This window comes from Panicum virgatum, chromosome 6N (genome assembly GCF_016808335.1).
Source record: "Panicum virgatum strain AP13 chromosome 6N, P.virgatum_v5, whole genome shotgun sequence".
NCBI lineage: Eukaryota > Viridiplantae > Streptophyta > Magnoliopsida > Poales > Poaceae > Panicum > Panicum virgatum.
In genome coordinates this window covers 53,035,312-53,050,887 of record NC_053150.1, presented here as the reverse complement: position 1 = coordinate 53,050,887, position 15,576 = coordinate 53,035,312, and the positions used below count along the sequence as shown (strand labels likewise).

The 15,576-nt window shown below is 54.7% G+C and overlaps 2 protein-coding genes and 1 long non-coding RNA gene across 4 annotated transcripts; 1 reads left to right on the top strand and 2 right to left on the bottom strand.

Annotated features, from left to right (window-relative positions):
* Positions 1-312: 312 nt before the first annotated feature.
* On the bottom strand, positions 313-2,760 carry LOC120680041 (putative kinase-like protein TMKL1). The gene has a single exon (XM_039961688.1). The coding sequence runs from the start codon at positions 2,736-2,738 to the stop codon at positions 483-485; it is 2,256 nt and encodes a 751-aa protein (XP_039817622.1). The 5' UTR covers positions 2,739-2,760; the 3' UTR covers positions 313-482.
* A 261-nt stretch (positions 2,761-3,021) lies between these two features.
* On the bottom strand, positions 3,022-5,238 carry LOC120677494. Its single transcript, XR_005676346.1, has 3 exons — positions 4,656-5,238; positions 3,913-3,975; positions 3,022-3,370 (listed from the first exon to the last, which is right to left on the bottom strand). It is a non-coding gene; the product is annotated as an uncharacterized LOC120677494 (long non-coding RNA).
* A 7,270-nt stretch (positions 5,239-12,508) lies between these two features.
* On the top strand, positions 12,509-14,624 carry LOC120678704 (zinc finger protein 593 homolog). Of its 2 annotated transcripts, none has more exons than XM_039960005.1 (3): positions 12,509-12,846; positions 13,313-13,375; positions 14,246-14,624. In XM_039960005.1, exons 1-3 carry the CDS (start codon positions 12,638-12,640, stop codon positions 14,346-14,348), a joined length of 375 nt encoding a protein of 124 aa, XP_039815939.1. In that variant the 5' UTR covers positions 12,509-12,637; the 3' UTR covers positions 14,349-14,624. The 2 variants fall into 2 exon arrangements, with proteins under 2 accessions (XP_039815939.1, XP_039815940.1); XM_039960006.1 differs by lacking the exon at positions 14,246-14,624 and adding an exon at positions 13,511-14,132 and having other exon boundaries at positions 12,510-12,846.
* Positions 14,625-15,576: the final 952 nt, after the last annotated feature.

Sequence of the window (15,576 nt, the reverse complement as noted above, 5' to 3'; positions counted from 1 at the left end):
AGATATATTAATTAGACTCATTAGATTTGTCTCGTAATTTACGGACGAATTCTGTAATTAGTTTATGTTTAATACTTCAAATGTATAAAGATTTTATTTTAAAAATTTTAAGAACGCAACTAAATAAAGCCAAGTTGAAACTTGAAAGGAAAGGAAGAAGAGTGGGCAAATGGGAATGCATGCAACCCTTTGTGCAGAGTCAGTCTGTCAGCCCACTCCTCGTCTGCCTGCCTGCCGGCATCTCCAAAACGACGATACATACGTCATACACTCCAGTGTAGAGTACTCTAGCTTGCTTGCTTGCTAGCTTCATAATAAAGCAAACTAATTAATAAACTTTTATCTTCGTTTAGTTCAATTCATCCAAATTATACATGATACCGTACATCCAGAGGGAGTTACATACATACTCCTAGCTTATAGCCAGTACGAGTACAGTTTCATCGCTCCCAAGCTCGCTCTGATGAGAAAGATGAAGCTTGCTAGGCGGCGGTGTTGGGCGTGCCGGCGTCGCTCCTGCTCTCCGCCGGGCTGTACAGCGCCGACCGCGGCCCCAGGGTCCTGCTGGGCCGGCTCTCCTCCAGCTGCCGCACCACCTCCGCCATGGTCGGCCTCGCCGCCGCCACCGGCGCGCAGCAGCCCATCGCTAGCTTCAGCGCATGCAGCAGCCCCTCCTCCGCGGGGCTCATGCGCAGCCCCTTCACCACCTCCGCGTCCAGCACCTCCTCCAGCGCCGTCTCCTCCAGCACCGCCACCTTCACCGCCGCCGGCAGGTCCGCCGCCGGCTTCCTTCCCATGAGCAGCTCCAGCAGCAGGATCCCGAAGGCGAACACGTCCGTGCGCGCGCTGCACCTCCTCATGGAGTGCAGCTCCGGCGCCTTGTAGCCGTCCGCCTTGGCCGCCGCCGGCACCGCCTCCGCCGCCGCCGGCACCAGCAGCCGGTCCACCGCGTGCTCCGCCAGCCGCGCCACGAAGAGGTCGTCCACGAGCACGTTCGACGACCGCACGTTGCCGTGCGCCTCGCCCTGGCCGGCGTGCAGGTACGCCAGCGCGCGCGCGGCGCCCAGCGCGACCTTGTGGCGCCGCGGCCACGTGAGCGGCGGGCGGCCCTCGCCTCCGTCGTGCTGCTCGTGCAGGAGGCCGTGCAGCGTGCGGGTGCGCGGGAAGTAGTCGTAGACCAGCAGCTTCTCGCCGCGCCGGCCGTGGTAGAAGGCCCTGAGCGGCACGAGGTTGTGGTGCCGCGCGCGGGCGATGCGGCGCGCGACGGCCGCGCAGGAGGCGGTGTCCTTGCAGCAGCCCTCCCGGAGCAGGCGCAGCTCGACGCTGCCGCCGCCGCTGGCGAGCTTGGCCTTGTACACGGTGCAGTAGGCGGCCTTGTCGACCACCTGGCCGGTGGCGTTGAGCACCTCCTCCAGCGTGAGGTGCTCGCCGCCCTCGAATACCAGCAGCCTGCTGCCCTCTTGGCCATCGGCGGCGGCGGCGGCCTCAGAGTCATCCCCTCCTTGCGCGTCGGCGTCGGCATTATCCCGCCGCCGCCTCCACCTCCCCTGGGCCCAGCCGATGGAGACGGAGGCGAGGACGACGGCGGCGGCCATGAGGCCAATGACCATGGCAGCGACGCCGCGGGAGCTGAGGCCGGAGGAGGACACGCACTGGTTGCGCAGCGGCGGGCCGCACAGCGAAGGGTGGTTGCCCAGGAAGGCGGCCTCCGCGAATCGGGGGGAGGTCGGGGGCAGCTGGCCGGAGAAGTTGTTGCAGGAGAGGTCGAGGTCCTGGAGGTGGTCCATCCCGGCGAGGGCATCCGGGATGGGCCCCTGGAAACGGTTGGCGGCGAGGTCGAGGCGCCGGAGCCCCCGGAAGGCGGTGAGGAAGGAGGGGAATCCGCCGGAGAAGCGGTTGGCACCGAGGTCGAGGACGCGGAGGCCGTCGCAGGTTGTGTTGGGGCCGGCTGGCGCGGGGACGGTGCCCGCGAGAGCGTTCCCGTGGAGGCGGAGGTCGGCGAGGCGGTCGCAGAGGTTCCATATGGAGGTGGGGAGGGGGCCGGAGAGGCGGTTGGCGGAGAGGTCGAGCGCGGAGAGCGCGGGCGCGTTGCCGAGGTCGAGCGGTACGGGACCCGTGAGCTGGTTGGCGGCGAGGTAGATGGAGGCGAGGGCAGAGAAGGCTCCGAGGTCGGGCGGGAGGGTGCCGGCGAGGGCGGCGGCGGGGAGGTGGATGGAGACGAGGAGGAGGGAGGGGTCGTGGGCGAGGGAGAGGTTGGCGCGCGCGGCGGCGGTGTCGCAGCGGATCGGGCGGGCGTCGGACCAGCCCCAGCGGAGGCCGCGCCAGAGGCAGAGCGGGGTGGAGGCGTTCCAGGTGGCGAGCTGGGCGTTGGGGCTCCGGCCGTGGCCCTGAAGCGCGGGCCTGACCTTGGCGAGGAGGAGCGCGGCGTCGGAGGAGGCGGCGGTGGCGAGCGGCAGGCAGAGGAGGAGGAGGAGGAGGAGGAGGCACCACGGATGCAGCATCGAGGCTGGCAGAGGAGAGTCCAGGTGCTGCTTTGCAATGGGAAGGGAAGGCCAAGGCCAAAGGTTCTTGCTGCTTTCTCCCTCGTGCCGTCTGACGGCTCTCAGGCTCCCCTCTCCTGAGAAGTCCTGCCTGCCGCCATTGCCACGCACGCAAGTAGAGTTGAGCAGTAGTTGGATGGTTTTGTCAGCAACAGCAACTCCTGGTCGTACTGCCTGCCCCCAATTGATGATGGCCATGGTGGGAGGAAGGAGCAGTCGAGCAGAGTGACAATCACTCTGGGCGGGCCGTGCGCGTGAAACGAAATGATTGAATGGTCGTTTTTTTTTTCATTCTCCGAAACTAACGCGCACGCTTCTCGAAAACAGAATTTCGCAGACATGAAATACTAAATAAAATCTATTTGTAAATTTTTTTAGAGATATGTGTAATTTTTCGTGACGAATCTAATGACGACCAGTAAAGTGACCGTGCTAACGCCACGGAAAAATTTTAAACATACACAAAACAACACATAATCAATAGTTCAAAATGAAAAATATATGTTTCACACAAAAGATGTAACATGTAGTTATTATATGTTGATAGTAGCTTGCCCATGCTAACACTATGGGTGACACCTTATTTATGCATATCTAGAAAATACATTGCACTGTGTTGTATGAACTGATATAAAACATGTGCTACCTCGCTCATTCTCACTACATACCAAGAAGAAGTGGTTCATCTCAGAACTAAACATAAAGATACATCTAAATTGTATATGCATAAGCTGTACATAAGTTGTACCTGCAAGCATGATGTGTCACAAAAAGCACAGGATCCGGATCGTTTTGTTGATAGTGATAGAATCAGCAATGGGATGCAATACCTATGCAAAGGATAAGAGCGAAATATGAATCCATTTGAAATCTTGGAAGAAGTTCATGGAAATACACATAATGAGTCTTGCAATAGATGACACTGCAAATGCAGCAAAAATAAATTAATCCTCGGCACCATTCAAGTTGGTGCAGTACAATCCGAAAAAAGAAAACTGACCTAGCATAATTTAGTTTGCTTGAAAGAAATAACGGTAAGATAGTTGTAATAAAGAATTACCTATCCCTAATAGCTTAGATCAATTTCTAACAATATAGTTATCTTGAACCCACCCATTAGCAAAGACAACTTCTAACATTATTATGGCAGCTAGTTTCACATTCAAAATTATGCACCTCATAAAATCAAATAGAGAAAAGGTCAAATAGCAAGATCTACTCACTTCTTGGCAACCTTTGAAAAAGGTCAAGCAGCTTAGCAAAGAGAATAAATAGCAAGGACAGAAGGGAGAACAAATACCTAACATCGTTCAATCAGTTTCTGAAACAAACTACTTCTCTGGACATGACACAAAAAATATATATGCATTACCTGGACTCAACTGCATCAATCAGATCCAATCATCTAGCCGCACAGCTCCGCCATGAGTCCAAACTATAAAGAAAGCATTTATATCTATATATAAGAAGCAATGTAAACTGTCAAAGAAACACATGAATTCAAAATTGGAAGGTAGATTATAACCAGACAACTCTGAACTTATCATGCATGTGCAAAGGTTTGAGTGTAAATTTTTCCAATTTTGGAATATTAATATTACCTTGCAATTACCATTGCTGCCATTTAATGTATTTAGCAAATGAATCATTAAAGAAAAATGCCTAACTCACATACGAGTACATAAGCTTTAGCTACTTCAAATGACTAAGTAAATTTGTAACCGGCTCTATGCTCTAAGTAGGCATCACATGTTATCATCTAAACTGAATACAAATAAAATTGATTCTTTTGCCAACTGGCCTATCAGAGAATAAATGCACGATGAATGTAAAACAAGTTATCATCAATTAGCAGGGAACAAGCATGAAACGATAAACTCAATGCAACCTCATTAGTGATCAACTTAAATAGCTTATCTTTTGAATCAATCAGGGTACCAGACTCGCAAGGCCTCTTCAGTTGCATATGACAGTAATTTTGGTTGGGATAAAAAATATAAGTGCCATGTGCCCCTAACGACGAGCGAGCCTCTCTGCCGCCGTCTCTTCGGGTGCCGCTTTCACATCGAGAATGCCACGGCACCCAAACCAAATCAGATCAGGAAACACCCGCACCTTCTACTGGAGCATGGAGAAATGGTGTCGTGGTGAACCCATCATGGTGTGCTTCTTCCAAGGCGCTCCTCGCACTTGGCGCAGTGCCCCAGTCCACCACCACGCCGGCACTCAGTTCATCCACGACATCAGAAACGGACGCACCCGTCCCCCGCGCTCAGGCGGGCATGTCCCCGCCTCGTTCCGCGATGGGCCTCCCCGTCGTTGGACCTCCAGACCAACCCATGAGGCAAGGAGCGACCCACACGGCGGCGGTTGGCGGGCATTCTCCGGGCCGCGGGTGCTTCTGGAGACAGGTGGCGGCGGGCGTTGGGCAGACAGCGGCGGCGGCGGGCGTTGGTGGCGTGGGTGCTGGAGAAACGTAGGGGTGGTCCGCCCGCGAAGGGCCTTGCCTCGGCCGGCTGCGCGGCGGCGGGATTCGGCCAGTTGGCGAGGCCGCTACCGGATCGACCTCAACCGCATCCAAATCGACCTCCGCCGCCTCCAAATCGAGCTCCGCCGCTGCCGAATCGAGCTCCGCAGCCTCCAAATCGAGCTCCGCCTCCACCTCCCATCCGACCGCACGCTGGACGCCGAGGCCGCTAGCCGCCCGCCGCCCGCCGCCCGCCAGGCCGGCTGCTGAGGGTGCACGCCGGACGGAGCACGCTAGAGGCCGCGCGGCACGGCGCCCGCCCACGCCTGCCGCGGAGGGCGCCCAGCCCACGGCGTGCGCCGGAGGGCAAGCGGCACGCCGGTCGCCCACCCCGACCGCGGAGGGCGCACGGGGCACGTCGGAGGGCAAGCGGCACGACATCCCCCCACGGCTGCCGCGGAGGGCGCGCGGCGGGGTGGCCGCCCACGCCTGCCACGGAGGGCGCGCGGACGCTGGCCGCCGGACGCGCCCTTCCCCCACCCCTTTCGGCGGTGGCGGCAGGGAGCAGGAGAGGAGGCGGCGGCGGGGAGCCGAGGCTCGAGGAGGACAGGAGGGGGCTAGGGTTAGAGTCGGCCGGCGCGGCTGCGTCTGACCCGGCAGCGGAGGCGGAGGCCGTCGCGCGGGATTACGGCGTCTGCGGCCGCGGCGAATTTTTTTGGTAGGTTTCGAACCCGGCGCGCGGCAGAGGGCGGGCGCGCACGGTCGGCGGCTCGTCGCTTCAACGCGTTGAAGCAGAGGATTCACGTCCGTTGGATTGAGTTCTAGCGTATTTTGAGCCTTTGATTTTTACAGTGGGGAGATTTGGGGTACACATTGTTTGGTGCTGTCGGTACCCCAGGACTGGGGTACCCCCTCTTGCTGTGACTAGGCAAGAGCCTTAGTAGTCATCCTTGACTACAACCAAACAGCCGGACCCCTGCAGTCCGAAGTCCTGTCCTCCCGACAAAGGTCCGGACCTGTTCCACGGCCGGGGAAGGTCTGGGAACGCCACGTGTCCCAGGAAAAACAGGCGCTCAAGCGCAAGCAGCCAGGGCTCCGGACCTCCCAAGGAATCCGGACCCCCGCGGGGTCCCGGACCCCTCATAGGGTCCTGGATAGCAACCGGACCCCTCTCCAAGGGAAGGTTTGGACGCCCCGCCTCAGGGTGGTCCGGGGCCGACACGTGTATGAGGCCCTTGGTCTCCATATTGAGGTCCACCTACCTTCGCATTTATTGCGGTAGGTGGACGTCCACTTTGATATAGTGGAAGCCGAGGCGTTTGACTGACCAGGGGGCACTATTGGTCGCGTATTACCAAGGCAGTGGAGCCGATGGCGCCGCCCATGCCGCGTCTGCCAGTCTGCCGTAACAGTCGGATACGACGGCACGGCTTCACCCATTATGACGCTACATAATAGCCTCAGCAGGCCACGCCGCAAGCTACGCTACTCCAACGGGCGCCTCGCTGACGGAACAAGAGAAGACCCCCTGTGTCAGAAGAGCAGCAGTACGCATATCGGAGGAAAGATTCGCTACCACTGTAGCCACAGTCACGTTGGGCCCACCTGTCGGGGCATCAACGTTCTATGTATCCGCCCCCCCTTGATCTATAAAAGGGGAGAGCGCCGTTAGAAAACCTCAGGCTGGGTAAGAGCCAAGACCAGCAGAGGATAGATTCATTCACAACCAAGACAATACATCTCCCAGTGGACGTAGGGTATTACGCTCCGGCGGCCCGAACCACTCTAAATCGTGTGTTCCTGAGTCCCAATCTCAGCGTAGATCTAGCCCCATCGCCTAGTACTTCCCCGAGTACTCCCTCACAGGGAATAGGCGGGTGCGCTCCGCCACCCGGCTGTGGGTACCCCTGAAAATTCCCGCGACATTTTGGCGCCGTCCGTGGGGAAGACAGGCGTTGGCTGGATCTTCAGGCCTCTGGGCTGCGTTCTCCCTCTGCAACGGCAAACTTGAAGATGAAGGAAGGCACACTCACTCCGCATGCTATGGCACCGGTGCTCCGACGACCTCGGTGCGGCGGCGCACGGCAGCGGCGTCTGCTGTGTGTCGCCACCGCGACACCTCAGAGCCGGCGTAGCAGCATGCAGCGGAGGCGCCGCTGCGCGCCGCTGCTCCTACGTCGACTCAAGGTTTTCTCTCAAGCAACGGCCACGCCCCCTCTGCGATGGCATGACGTCGGCTCAAGGCTTTCTCTCAACTTGGAGCCTAGTGCCGACAGCCATCCCGGAGGAAGTTGACCGAGACCTCCTGCCGCAGCAGCACCGGAGATCCACCTCAGCGTTGCTCGGTGCTGCTGCAGGCAGGACCCCGCCGCCTCGCGCGGGGGCCCCTGGCGCTAGCACCAAGGACAAGCCGGCGAACGACCGCGCTTCTCCACGCGTCGCACCGGTCCATCTGCTGCGCAAGGGTGTCTGGTCTCCATCGGCAACGGCAACGGCAGGGGGCGGGGGCCTCTTCCATTCAAAGCCAAAGAATCTGTCTCATGCTACCTTGGCATGTGACAGCTCTTAGGCAAGGAGGGGTCCCACGAGCTCCCAAGGTGATGCTGGATGATGCGGTTCGGGCACATCCAGGGCGCCTTCGTCTCCGAAGAACGCGCTGTATAGCATGCAGCCGTAGGTTACTCCTAAGAAAGGAATGAGAGAGTTTCTCCTTTGCAATAGCGTGGCGTCTACGTGTGTGTCCAGAGCGGTCAAGGTCCGACCTTGTAAACCCGACCTCTGGCCCTATCACACAAACAGGCAAAAGCGGTCCGGAGCGGTGGAGGTCCGACCTCGTAATCCCGACCTCTGATGTATACCGTGATAACCACAATGATAAAGGAGATTTTCTTTCTTGACCTTATCTCGGCTCCACCCCGGTTACACTCATTCTTTCTGGTTGGCTGTTTTTTCGGTTAACCATTTCTTCCTCCCAAACAGAGTCTTTACCTCTGTTGCTAACAATCCAAGTTAAGTTGCTGGCTTGTGGTCAGGTGAAGACACCCCTTCTAGCTCGAAGGCAGTCCGGATCTCTAAGGACCTACTCTGGAGAAGTGGTATTTGTATCCTGGGGTAGAGAAGCTCTGCGTGGCTTAGCCTGGTAATGTACCCTAAGTTTACGTACTTCACTAACCTGTTACAAGTACTCTAGTATCCAGGACTGCTGTCTTTAGAGATCCCGGGCTCTCTTCTAGTATAAGGCTTGGTTTCTTTGCACCTTACTATGAGGTCCGGTAACATGCTTCATCGGATTGTCCGCAACGGTCGCTCCAAGTCCACTCCGGTGGCCCGCTCCGGCGGAGACCGCTCGCCACGGTCGCTCCAAGTCCACTCCGGTGGCCCGCTCCGGCGGAGACCGCTCGCCACGGTCGCTCCAAGTCCACTCCGGTGGCCCGCTCTGGCGGAGACCGCTCGCCCCGGTCGCTCCAAGTCCACTCCGGTGGCCCGCTCCGGCGGAGACCGCTCGCCCCGGTCGCTCCAAGTCCACTCCGGTGGCCCGCTCCGGCGGAGACCGCTCGCCCCGGTCGCTCCAAGTCCACTCCGGTGGCCCGCTCCGGCGGAGACCGCTCGCCCCGGTCGCTCCAAGTCCACTCCGGTGGCCCGCTCCGGCGGAGACCGCTCGCCCCGGTCGCTCCAAGTCCACTCCGGTGGCCCGCTCCGGCGGAGACCGCTCGCCCCGGTCGCTCCCAGTCCACTCCGGTGGCCCGCTCCGGCGGAGACCGCTCGCCCCGGTCGCTCCCAGTCCACTCCGGTGGCCCGCTCCGGCGGAGACCGCTCGCCACGGTCGACAAAAGCCGGGTCCGGGAAGTAGTGCTACCCCCTGAGCGATCCGAAGTCCGTGTAGCCGCTTAGCTTGGTTCTGTACCCTAAGCCTACACCTTCGTCGCCCCGTGGAGAGCACTCTAGTACCTAAATCAGGCAACAAGCATACCGGCCTCAGGGGTCCGGGATGCCCACTCTCTCCAAGAGCACACCAACGCAATCAAGTTGCGTAAGAACACATCACGGTGGTGGCCCCACCCGCGGGTTCGGACCTCTCCCGAGGTGGGCCCGGGGGCCACTGTCGGTACCCCAGGACTGGGGTACCCCCTCTTGCTGTGACTAGGCAAGAGCCTTAGTAGTCATCCTTGACTACAACCAAACAGCCGGACCCCTGCAGTCCGAAGTCCTGTCCTCCCGACAAAGGTCCGGACCTGTTCCACGGCCGGGGAAGGTCTGGGAACGCCACGTGTCCCAGGAAAAACAGGCGCTCAAGCGCAAGCAGCCAGGGCTCCGGACCTCCCAAGGAATCCGGACCCCCGCGGGGTCCCGGACTTCTCATAGGGTCCTGGATAGCAACCGGACCCCTCTCCAAGGGAAGGTTTGGACGCCCCGCCTCAGGGTGGTCCGGGGCCGACACGTGTATGAGGCCCTTGGTCTCCATATTGAGGTCCACCTACCTTCGCATTTATTGCGGTAGGTGGACGTCCACTTTGATATAGTGGAAGCCGAGGCGTTTGACTGACCAGGGGGCACTATTGGTCGCGTATTACCAAGGCAGTGGAGCCGATGGCGCCGCCCATGCCGCGTCTGCCAGTCTGCCGTAACAGTCGGATACGACGGCACGGCTTCACCCATTATGACGCTACATAATAGCCTCAGCAGGCCACGCCGCAAGCTACGCTACTCCAACGGGCGCCTCGCTGACGGAACAAGAGAAGACCCCCTGTGTCAGAAGAGCAGCAGTACGCATATCGGAGGAAAGATTCGCTACCACTGTAGCCACAGTCACGTTGGGCCCACCTGTCGGGGCATCAACGTTCTATGTATCCGCCCCCCCTTGATCTATAAAAGGGGAGAGCGCCGTTAGAAAACCTCAGGCTGGGTAAGAGCCAAGACCAGCAGAGGATAGATTCATTCACAACCAAGACAATACATCTCCCAGTGGACGTAGGGTATTACGCTCCGGCGGCCCGAACCACTCTAAATCGTGTGTTCCTGAGTCCCAATCTCAGCGTAGATCTAGCCCCATCGCCTAGTACTTCCCCGAGTACTCCCTCACAGGGAATAGGCGGGTGCGCTCCGCCACCCGGCTGTGGGTACCCCTGAAAATTCCCGCGACAGGTGCAGTACTGCTAAGCCATCTCAGCGGGGGGCGCAAACGTTGGTGGACGTAGCATAATTCAATCCGTCCCTTATAGGATGGATAAGTAATCGATGATTGGCTACAGTAACCATCTCCTAATCGCGCGGTCAAAGGACTTATTAGATTCTTCAGAGTCATTAGCACGGGGATTCTAGAGTTGGTTTTGTAAACTGACTTTATTTGACATCGTAATTAGCGGTCAAAATGTTACTATTTATTAGCACGCTACAAAACTAGCGCGTACCAAACGAGGCATTGATCAAACACTTGCAACTCTCGCTGCTTTTTAAGAAATCCAATAATTTTGATTTAACTAAATTTATTAAAAAAAGTCATAATATTGATATCTCCAAATAGGTTTAGTAGGAAGATATATTTCATAAGTAATCTAATGACACTTATTTTTACAATACAAATATTAATACTATTTTATATAAATTTAATTAAATTTGAAATTTGGGTTGCATTCCTTCTCTTTTAGGACGGACGGAGGTAGTATGTGATATCTCCGTGCTGCAGGACGCCCGTATCTTGCACCACCACGGGGTACTAGTAGGTATCTTGGTCAACAAGACAAGACAAGACAAGAGGAAACTTATCATCGTGCCTGCACCGCAAAAGGTAGGCACCTTATCATCATCATTGACTTGGCAAAGGACTCGTGATTCCTTGCTCTCTTTTCAAAAGAAAAACAAAGGGCCACGTCACTGGGCTTGCTGTGGGCTGGGCCTCTTTCCTGGCTGCTTGCTTGCTACTGGTTAATGGGCCGCGACTCTTCCTAAGCTGGGTGGGTGGGGTGGGCTTGCTTCTTTGCACTTTGGTCCTCCCATCCCATTCCCATCTCGGTTCTGTCTCAGACAAAGAGAAGAAGCCTAGCCGACAAACAAGGGATCTCATCGCTGGCTCTGGGGGAGGGGAAAGTGTCGGCTAGGGTTTCGTCCGATCCGACTCCAAGGACCAAGGCAGAGGCAGAGGCAGAGGCGATGAACAACTCCGCCTCGCCGGCGGTGGACTGGGGGGACCACTCCGCGGGGGAGATGGACTCCGAGGACACCGCTGCCGCCGCCTCCATGGGCATGGTCGGCATCGCCAGCATGATGGAGGTCGACGCCGACGACCGCCGCCAACCGTCTGCCGCCCCATCCCTCCCCATCGATGCCGACTTCTTCAACGCCTTCCAAGACGACTTCGACGACCAAGACCTCGACTGACCGACCGACCGTAGCTCAATCAGAGGCAGAGGCAGGTATCCCTCCCCTGCTCAATTCAGTTCAATTCAGTTCAGTTCAAGGCCCTTCCCACCATTGGGGTTGGGGGCATCCAATTAGCCAACACGTACAACCAGACCAACCGCCTATATCAACCCAATGCAAATGTTCAGCAGCATCCATTCATAACTGGGATCCTGTGCCTGTTTTATGATTTTAATTCATAATGAACTGCTTGTTTAGTTGTTTTACTGGATGACCCCAACCATAAATAGGCCGCATCTCATGTAGTCCCGCAATTTGGTATCACTCCCCTTTGCCTCCACAACATTGGCTTTGTTTATTATTTAAAACCAGATCATAATCCACCAATTCTAAGCTCTACCAATATTGCTCACTACTTCTATAGCATCCTGATTTCATCCATGGATAGCCTTCATGCATGTTCATTGGAATCCACTTCCTCCTCTACACCCTTTTTCTACGCATAACTTGCCTTACCACTGCTCTTTTATTTTAATTTGTGTTTTGTCATACAATACAATCGGCTTACAACATGTTCATTTTATCCATTCTCAATTGCGCAGTTGTATATGAACCTACCACACCAACATATAACACATGGAGATGTCGTCTCGCTGCCGAGGAAGCACAAGTCAACGATCACCTTCTAGTGCTGTGTTGTCAGCTTATGTTTGTATACCATTCGGATTTTCGATACCTGCCCTGGTTACTGCCAGCCGTATGTACGAGAATAAGAATATGTGTCTGTTGTTGTGTGGTACCCAAGTTAATGCAAATGTTCTTGTTGTTGGGTGGATCCTTTGCACGAACGAGTGGCCTCGCACCTCCTGCTGCTTTTTATGTAGTGAGTGAATACAGATGTGAACATTTGCATTATATGCGTGCACCTGATTTCTTACTCTCCGTGTTTCTCAGTGACTTGACTTTAGGAGTCGATGTCGGGATTGTGATGGCAGAATGATGACGATGAGTGCAAAATTTTATCTTTCCCTCGACTAAACTGGAGGCACAATGCACTTTTAGACTTCTTTTGCTGCTGGGCTCCGGAAGGCCCATTTGGCCCAATGGGCTAGATAAAGGAGGGAAGGAATAAAACCTTTGCTGCTTGCTTGGCCCGCCCGGCGCCCTCTTCTTTCTCTTCTTCCTCCCTGCATCCATCCCCCCCTTCGTCTGTTCCTCTGCCAAACGAAAACCCTAGCCGCCGCCGCCGCCGCCGCCGATCATCTTGATTGAGATGGGTGGCAAGTGCCCGCACCGCAAGGTCAAGAAGCGCCGCCTCTCGCACAAGACGGCGCGTCGTGGCAAGTTCCTCCTCAAGGCCGACGATGCCGTCTACGAGGAGCTCGTCAAGCTGGCCGACCAGGGGAAGGATGCCCAAGCCAAGGACCTCCCCGTAGACGAGGACCTTCCCGGCATGGGGCAGTTCTACTGCCTCCACTGCGAGTATGCTCTCCCATCCCCCCTCCAGCCGATCTACCGTCTGTTCTTCCCTCTCTCATAACTGTTCCTGATGAATCCTCTCGACTTGTTATATCGACAAAAAAAAAGTAGGGCGATTTCAGTTTGCTAGGGTTCCTTCCTTTGATGAAATTAGTTTCATGTGTGCAATTATATGCCAGCTGCTGATTTCCACCCAGACTAGAAGCTCCCCTTTTTTGTTTATGTAGACGAAATAAAACAGCGACTTTGAGTTCAGTATAGACTCAAGCCGTGAGCTAGGTGATCTTTCTGTAGTTGTGATGATTCGTTGAATTTAGGTGTTGTTAGTACCTTGAATAAAAATTTAGATGGATTAGCAAGTGTTGCAAGGAACTTGATGAGTTTGATTGTTGGTGTCACTATGCTTGTGGTAAACTGTAGTTCTCTTGCAAAAGTGCTATCATCATATAACACTTATTTTTTGCTGCAGCCGTTACTTTGCAAGCGAGAGCGTGAAGGATGAGCACTACCGCTCAAAGCGCCACAAGAAAAGGTGATTCATCCCCTTGTTCTAAGCCTACTTTGTGATTTTGTAACCATTACTCAGAGATAGTAAGAATGAAAATCTGGATTGAATACATGCTAGCCTTGCAGAGTAATGGGCAAACTTGTGATTTGTGGTTGTTAGATGTGCCCTATTGCATGATTATTCTCAGTGGAAGAAAAAGCGTGCTGCGAATTTGTAAGATGTCCAAGGACCACTTAAGGGCTGTTTGGTTGCCAGCCGAACTTTGCCACGCCACAATGATGGCATCCACAACACATTTGGACAGTGTTTGGTTCGCACCTACATCCACCACGCCGCAATTTCATGGCCGCCACAACAGCTCCGGCTCCCGTTTGGTTGAGAACTAGTATTAGGCAGCCACAGTCAATCTCCTCTGTATTCTTGCCACAGGTTGTGGCGGCGATTTTCTCCGCCATAAGTGTGGCGCCGCCGTAACCGAGCTGTGGGAAAGGAAGGCTAGGCATCCAAAAAGTATGGCACAGGATCCGTGGCGGAGGCAGCTGCTGGCCGGCAACCAAACAACCCCTTAGTTTGTATAGCTAGACTGAGCAATGCAATCAATCAGTTAGAAAACTGTAATACATCAAGCTGCATGTCAACAGTTATTTAGAGCAGAATAAGTTGAGACTTGCTGTGTGTGGGTGTACATATCACAGAGACTGTAACTAGATAAGTATTGGGGGTCCTATGATTGTGACCTAAAGATTACAAGCAGGTATACTTAGATATTACCAGTCTGATCTTTCCACTGGCTGAACTTGTGAAATATCTGATGTAGGAAGGATTCCGTGGGTAGCATAATTTGATGGACTGTGGCGTCTTCTGTATCTAATCATGACCTTTGGATGGTTGCAGGGTGAAGGTAATGTCAGGACCAGCTCCACACACGCAACTTGACGCTGAACTTGCTGCTGGAATGGGAATGCCTGACAATGGCCTGAAGCTCATGTCCATGTGAAGTAACAAGGAACCTCTTGTTAGTACTTGTACCGTGTTTTTCTTGCTGTCATACATCTGAAGTTTCTTTGCTTGGTAGCTAATGGAGTTAGTAGATGGTGTTATGTCAAAGACTTGTTCTAAGAGAGGCTTCATCAGAATGAGAGGGTTTTTGTGAGGGTCAGGGGTTAATGCCTGTATCATGAAATCAGTTACGGATCAACGATAATGTCTTGTATCATTTGGCTGCAGAGCGTGTGTTGTCAATGAAATAGGAAGTTGGCTTTACAGGCACAAACTTCACAGGATGTGGAGGTACTACCCTAGCACACTGGTAGGGTTACTAGTTAGGTAACCTTGGCTGTTCCATGTGTGTAATGAATGGTACCATGAGACAGATAGACAAACGGCTAGAGGTGAGCTGCCAGATTTCCTATATCCATATGATTCTCTCCGTGATGGGGGTTTTGGCTGCTGATGCCTTTACCATTGGATGAGATGGATTGTCAGCTTCCATTCTCTGTGATGATTTCCAAGATCTGTCGGCAAGTTTGTGCTCATTTTGGATTTGAGCTTGCTAATTGCTAGTTTGCTACTGGTGTGTATGATGTTTGTTGCTCCGCCTCCGATTGGACGGGACCAGAGGAAGAGATGATGGATCACAAGCGTGGTCCAAATGAAATGATGATACTCTCCCTCAGCAGCAGCAGGAGCGTGTCCGGGAGGCATGGAAATCTTGCTTTGATCTCAAGCAATGGCTGGGCAGTCGGGCTATCAATGCCCCCCTACGTGGCTATGTGTATGTACTGCAGTAGAAGGAACCCTAGATCCATTCCATTTGGCTGTTGATTCAGATCTGTGCTCGCAACACCACCAATGCAACTTGCTATTCCCTGAAAGCTACTGCTAGTTGCTGCGCCGATGAAAAAGGTTGCTTGGCTTTCTTTGACACATGGTCCGTGGCCCAGAAAATTGTTGGAATGCCCGGATGGCCCAGATGTGAGCCTTCCTTGTTCCTTCACTGTAGATTTCATTTCATTCAGCAGGGATGGACCGATTCATATGCTGCTGGCTGGTGTCTGCGTTGCTGTTGGTTTGGCAGCTGTCTGTACCCAGTGCTCTCTATCTTCTTCTACTGCCATGTTCCGCCTAACCCATCCGGCAAATTTCCTTGCACATGTGACACACACAGCCAAGAAGTCAAACTCTGGGGCCCTGATTTCCTGCAACCCTGCCTTGCCCTTCTCTTC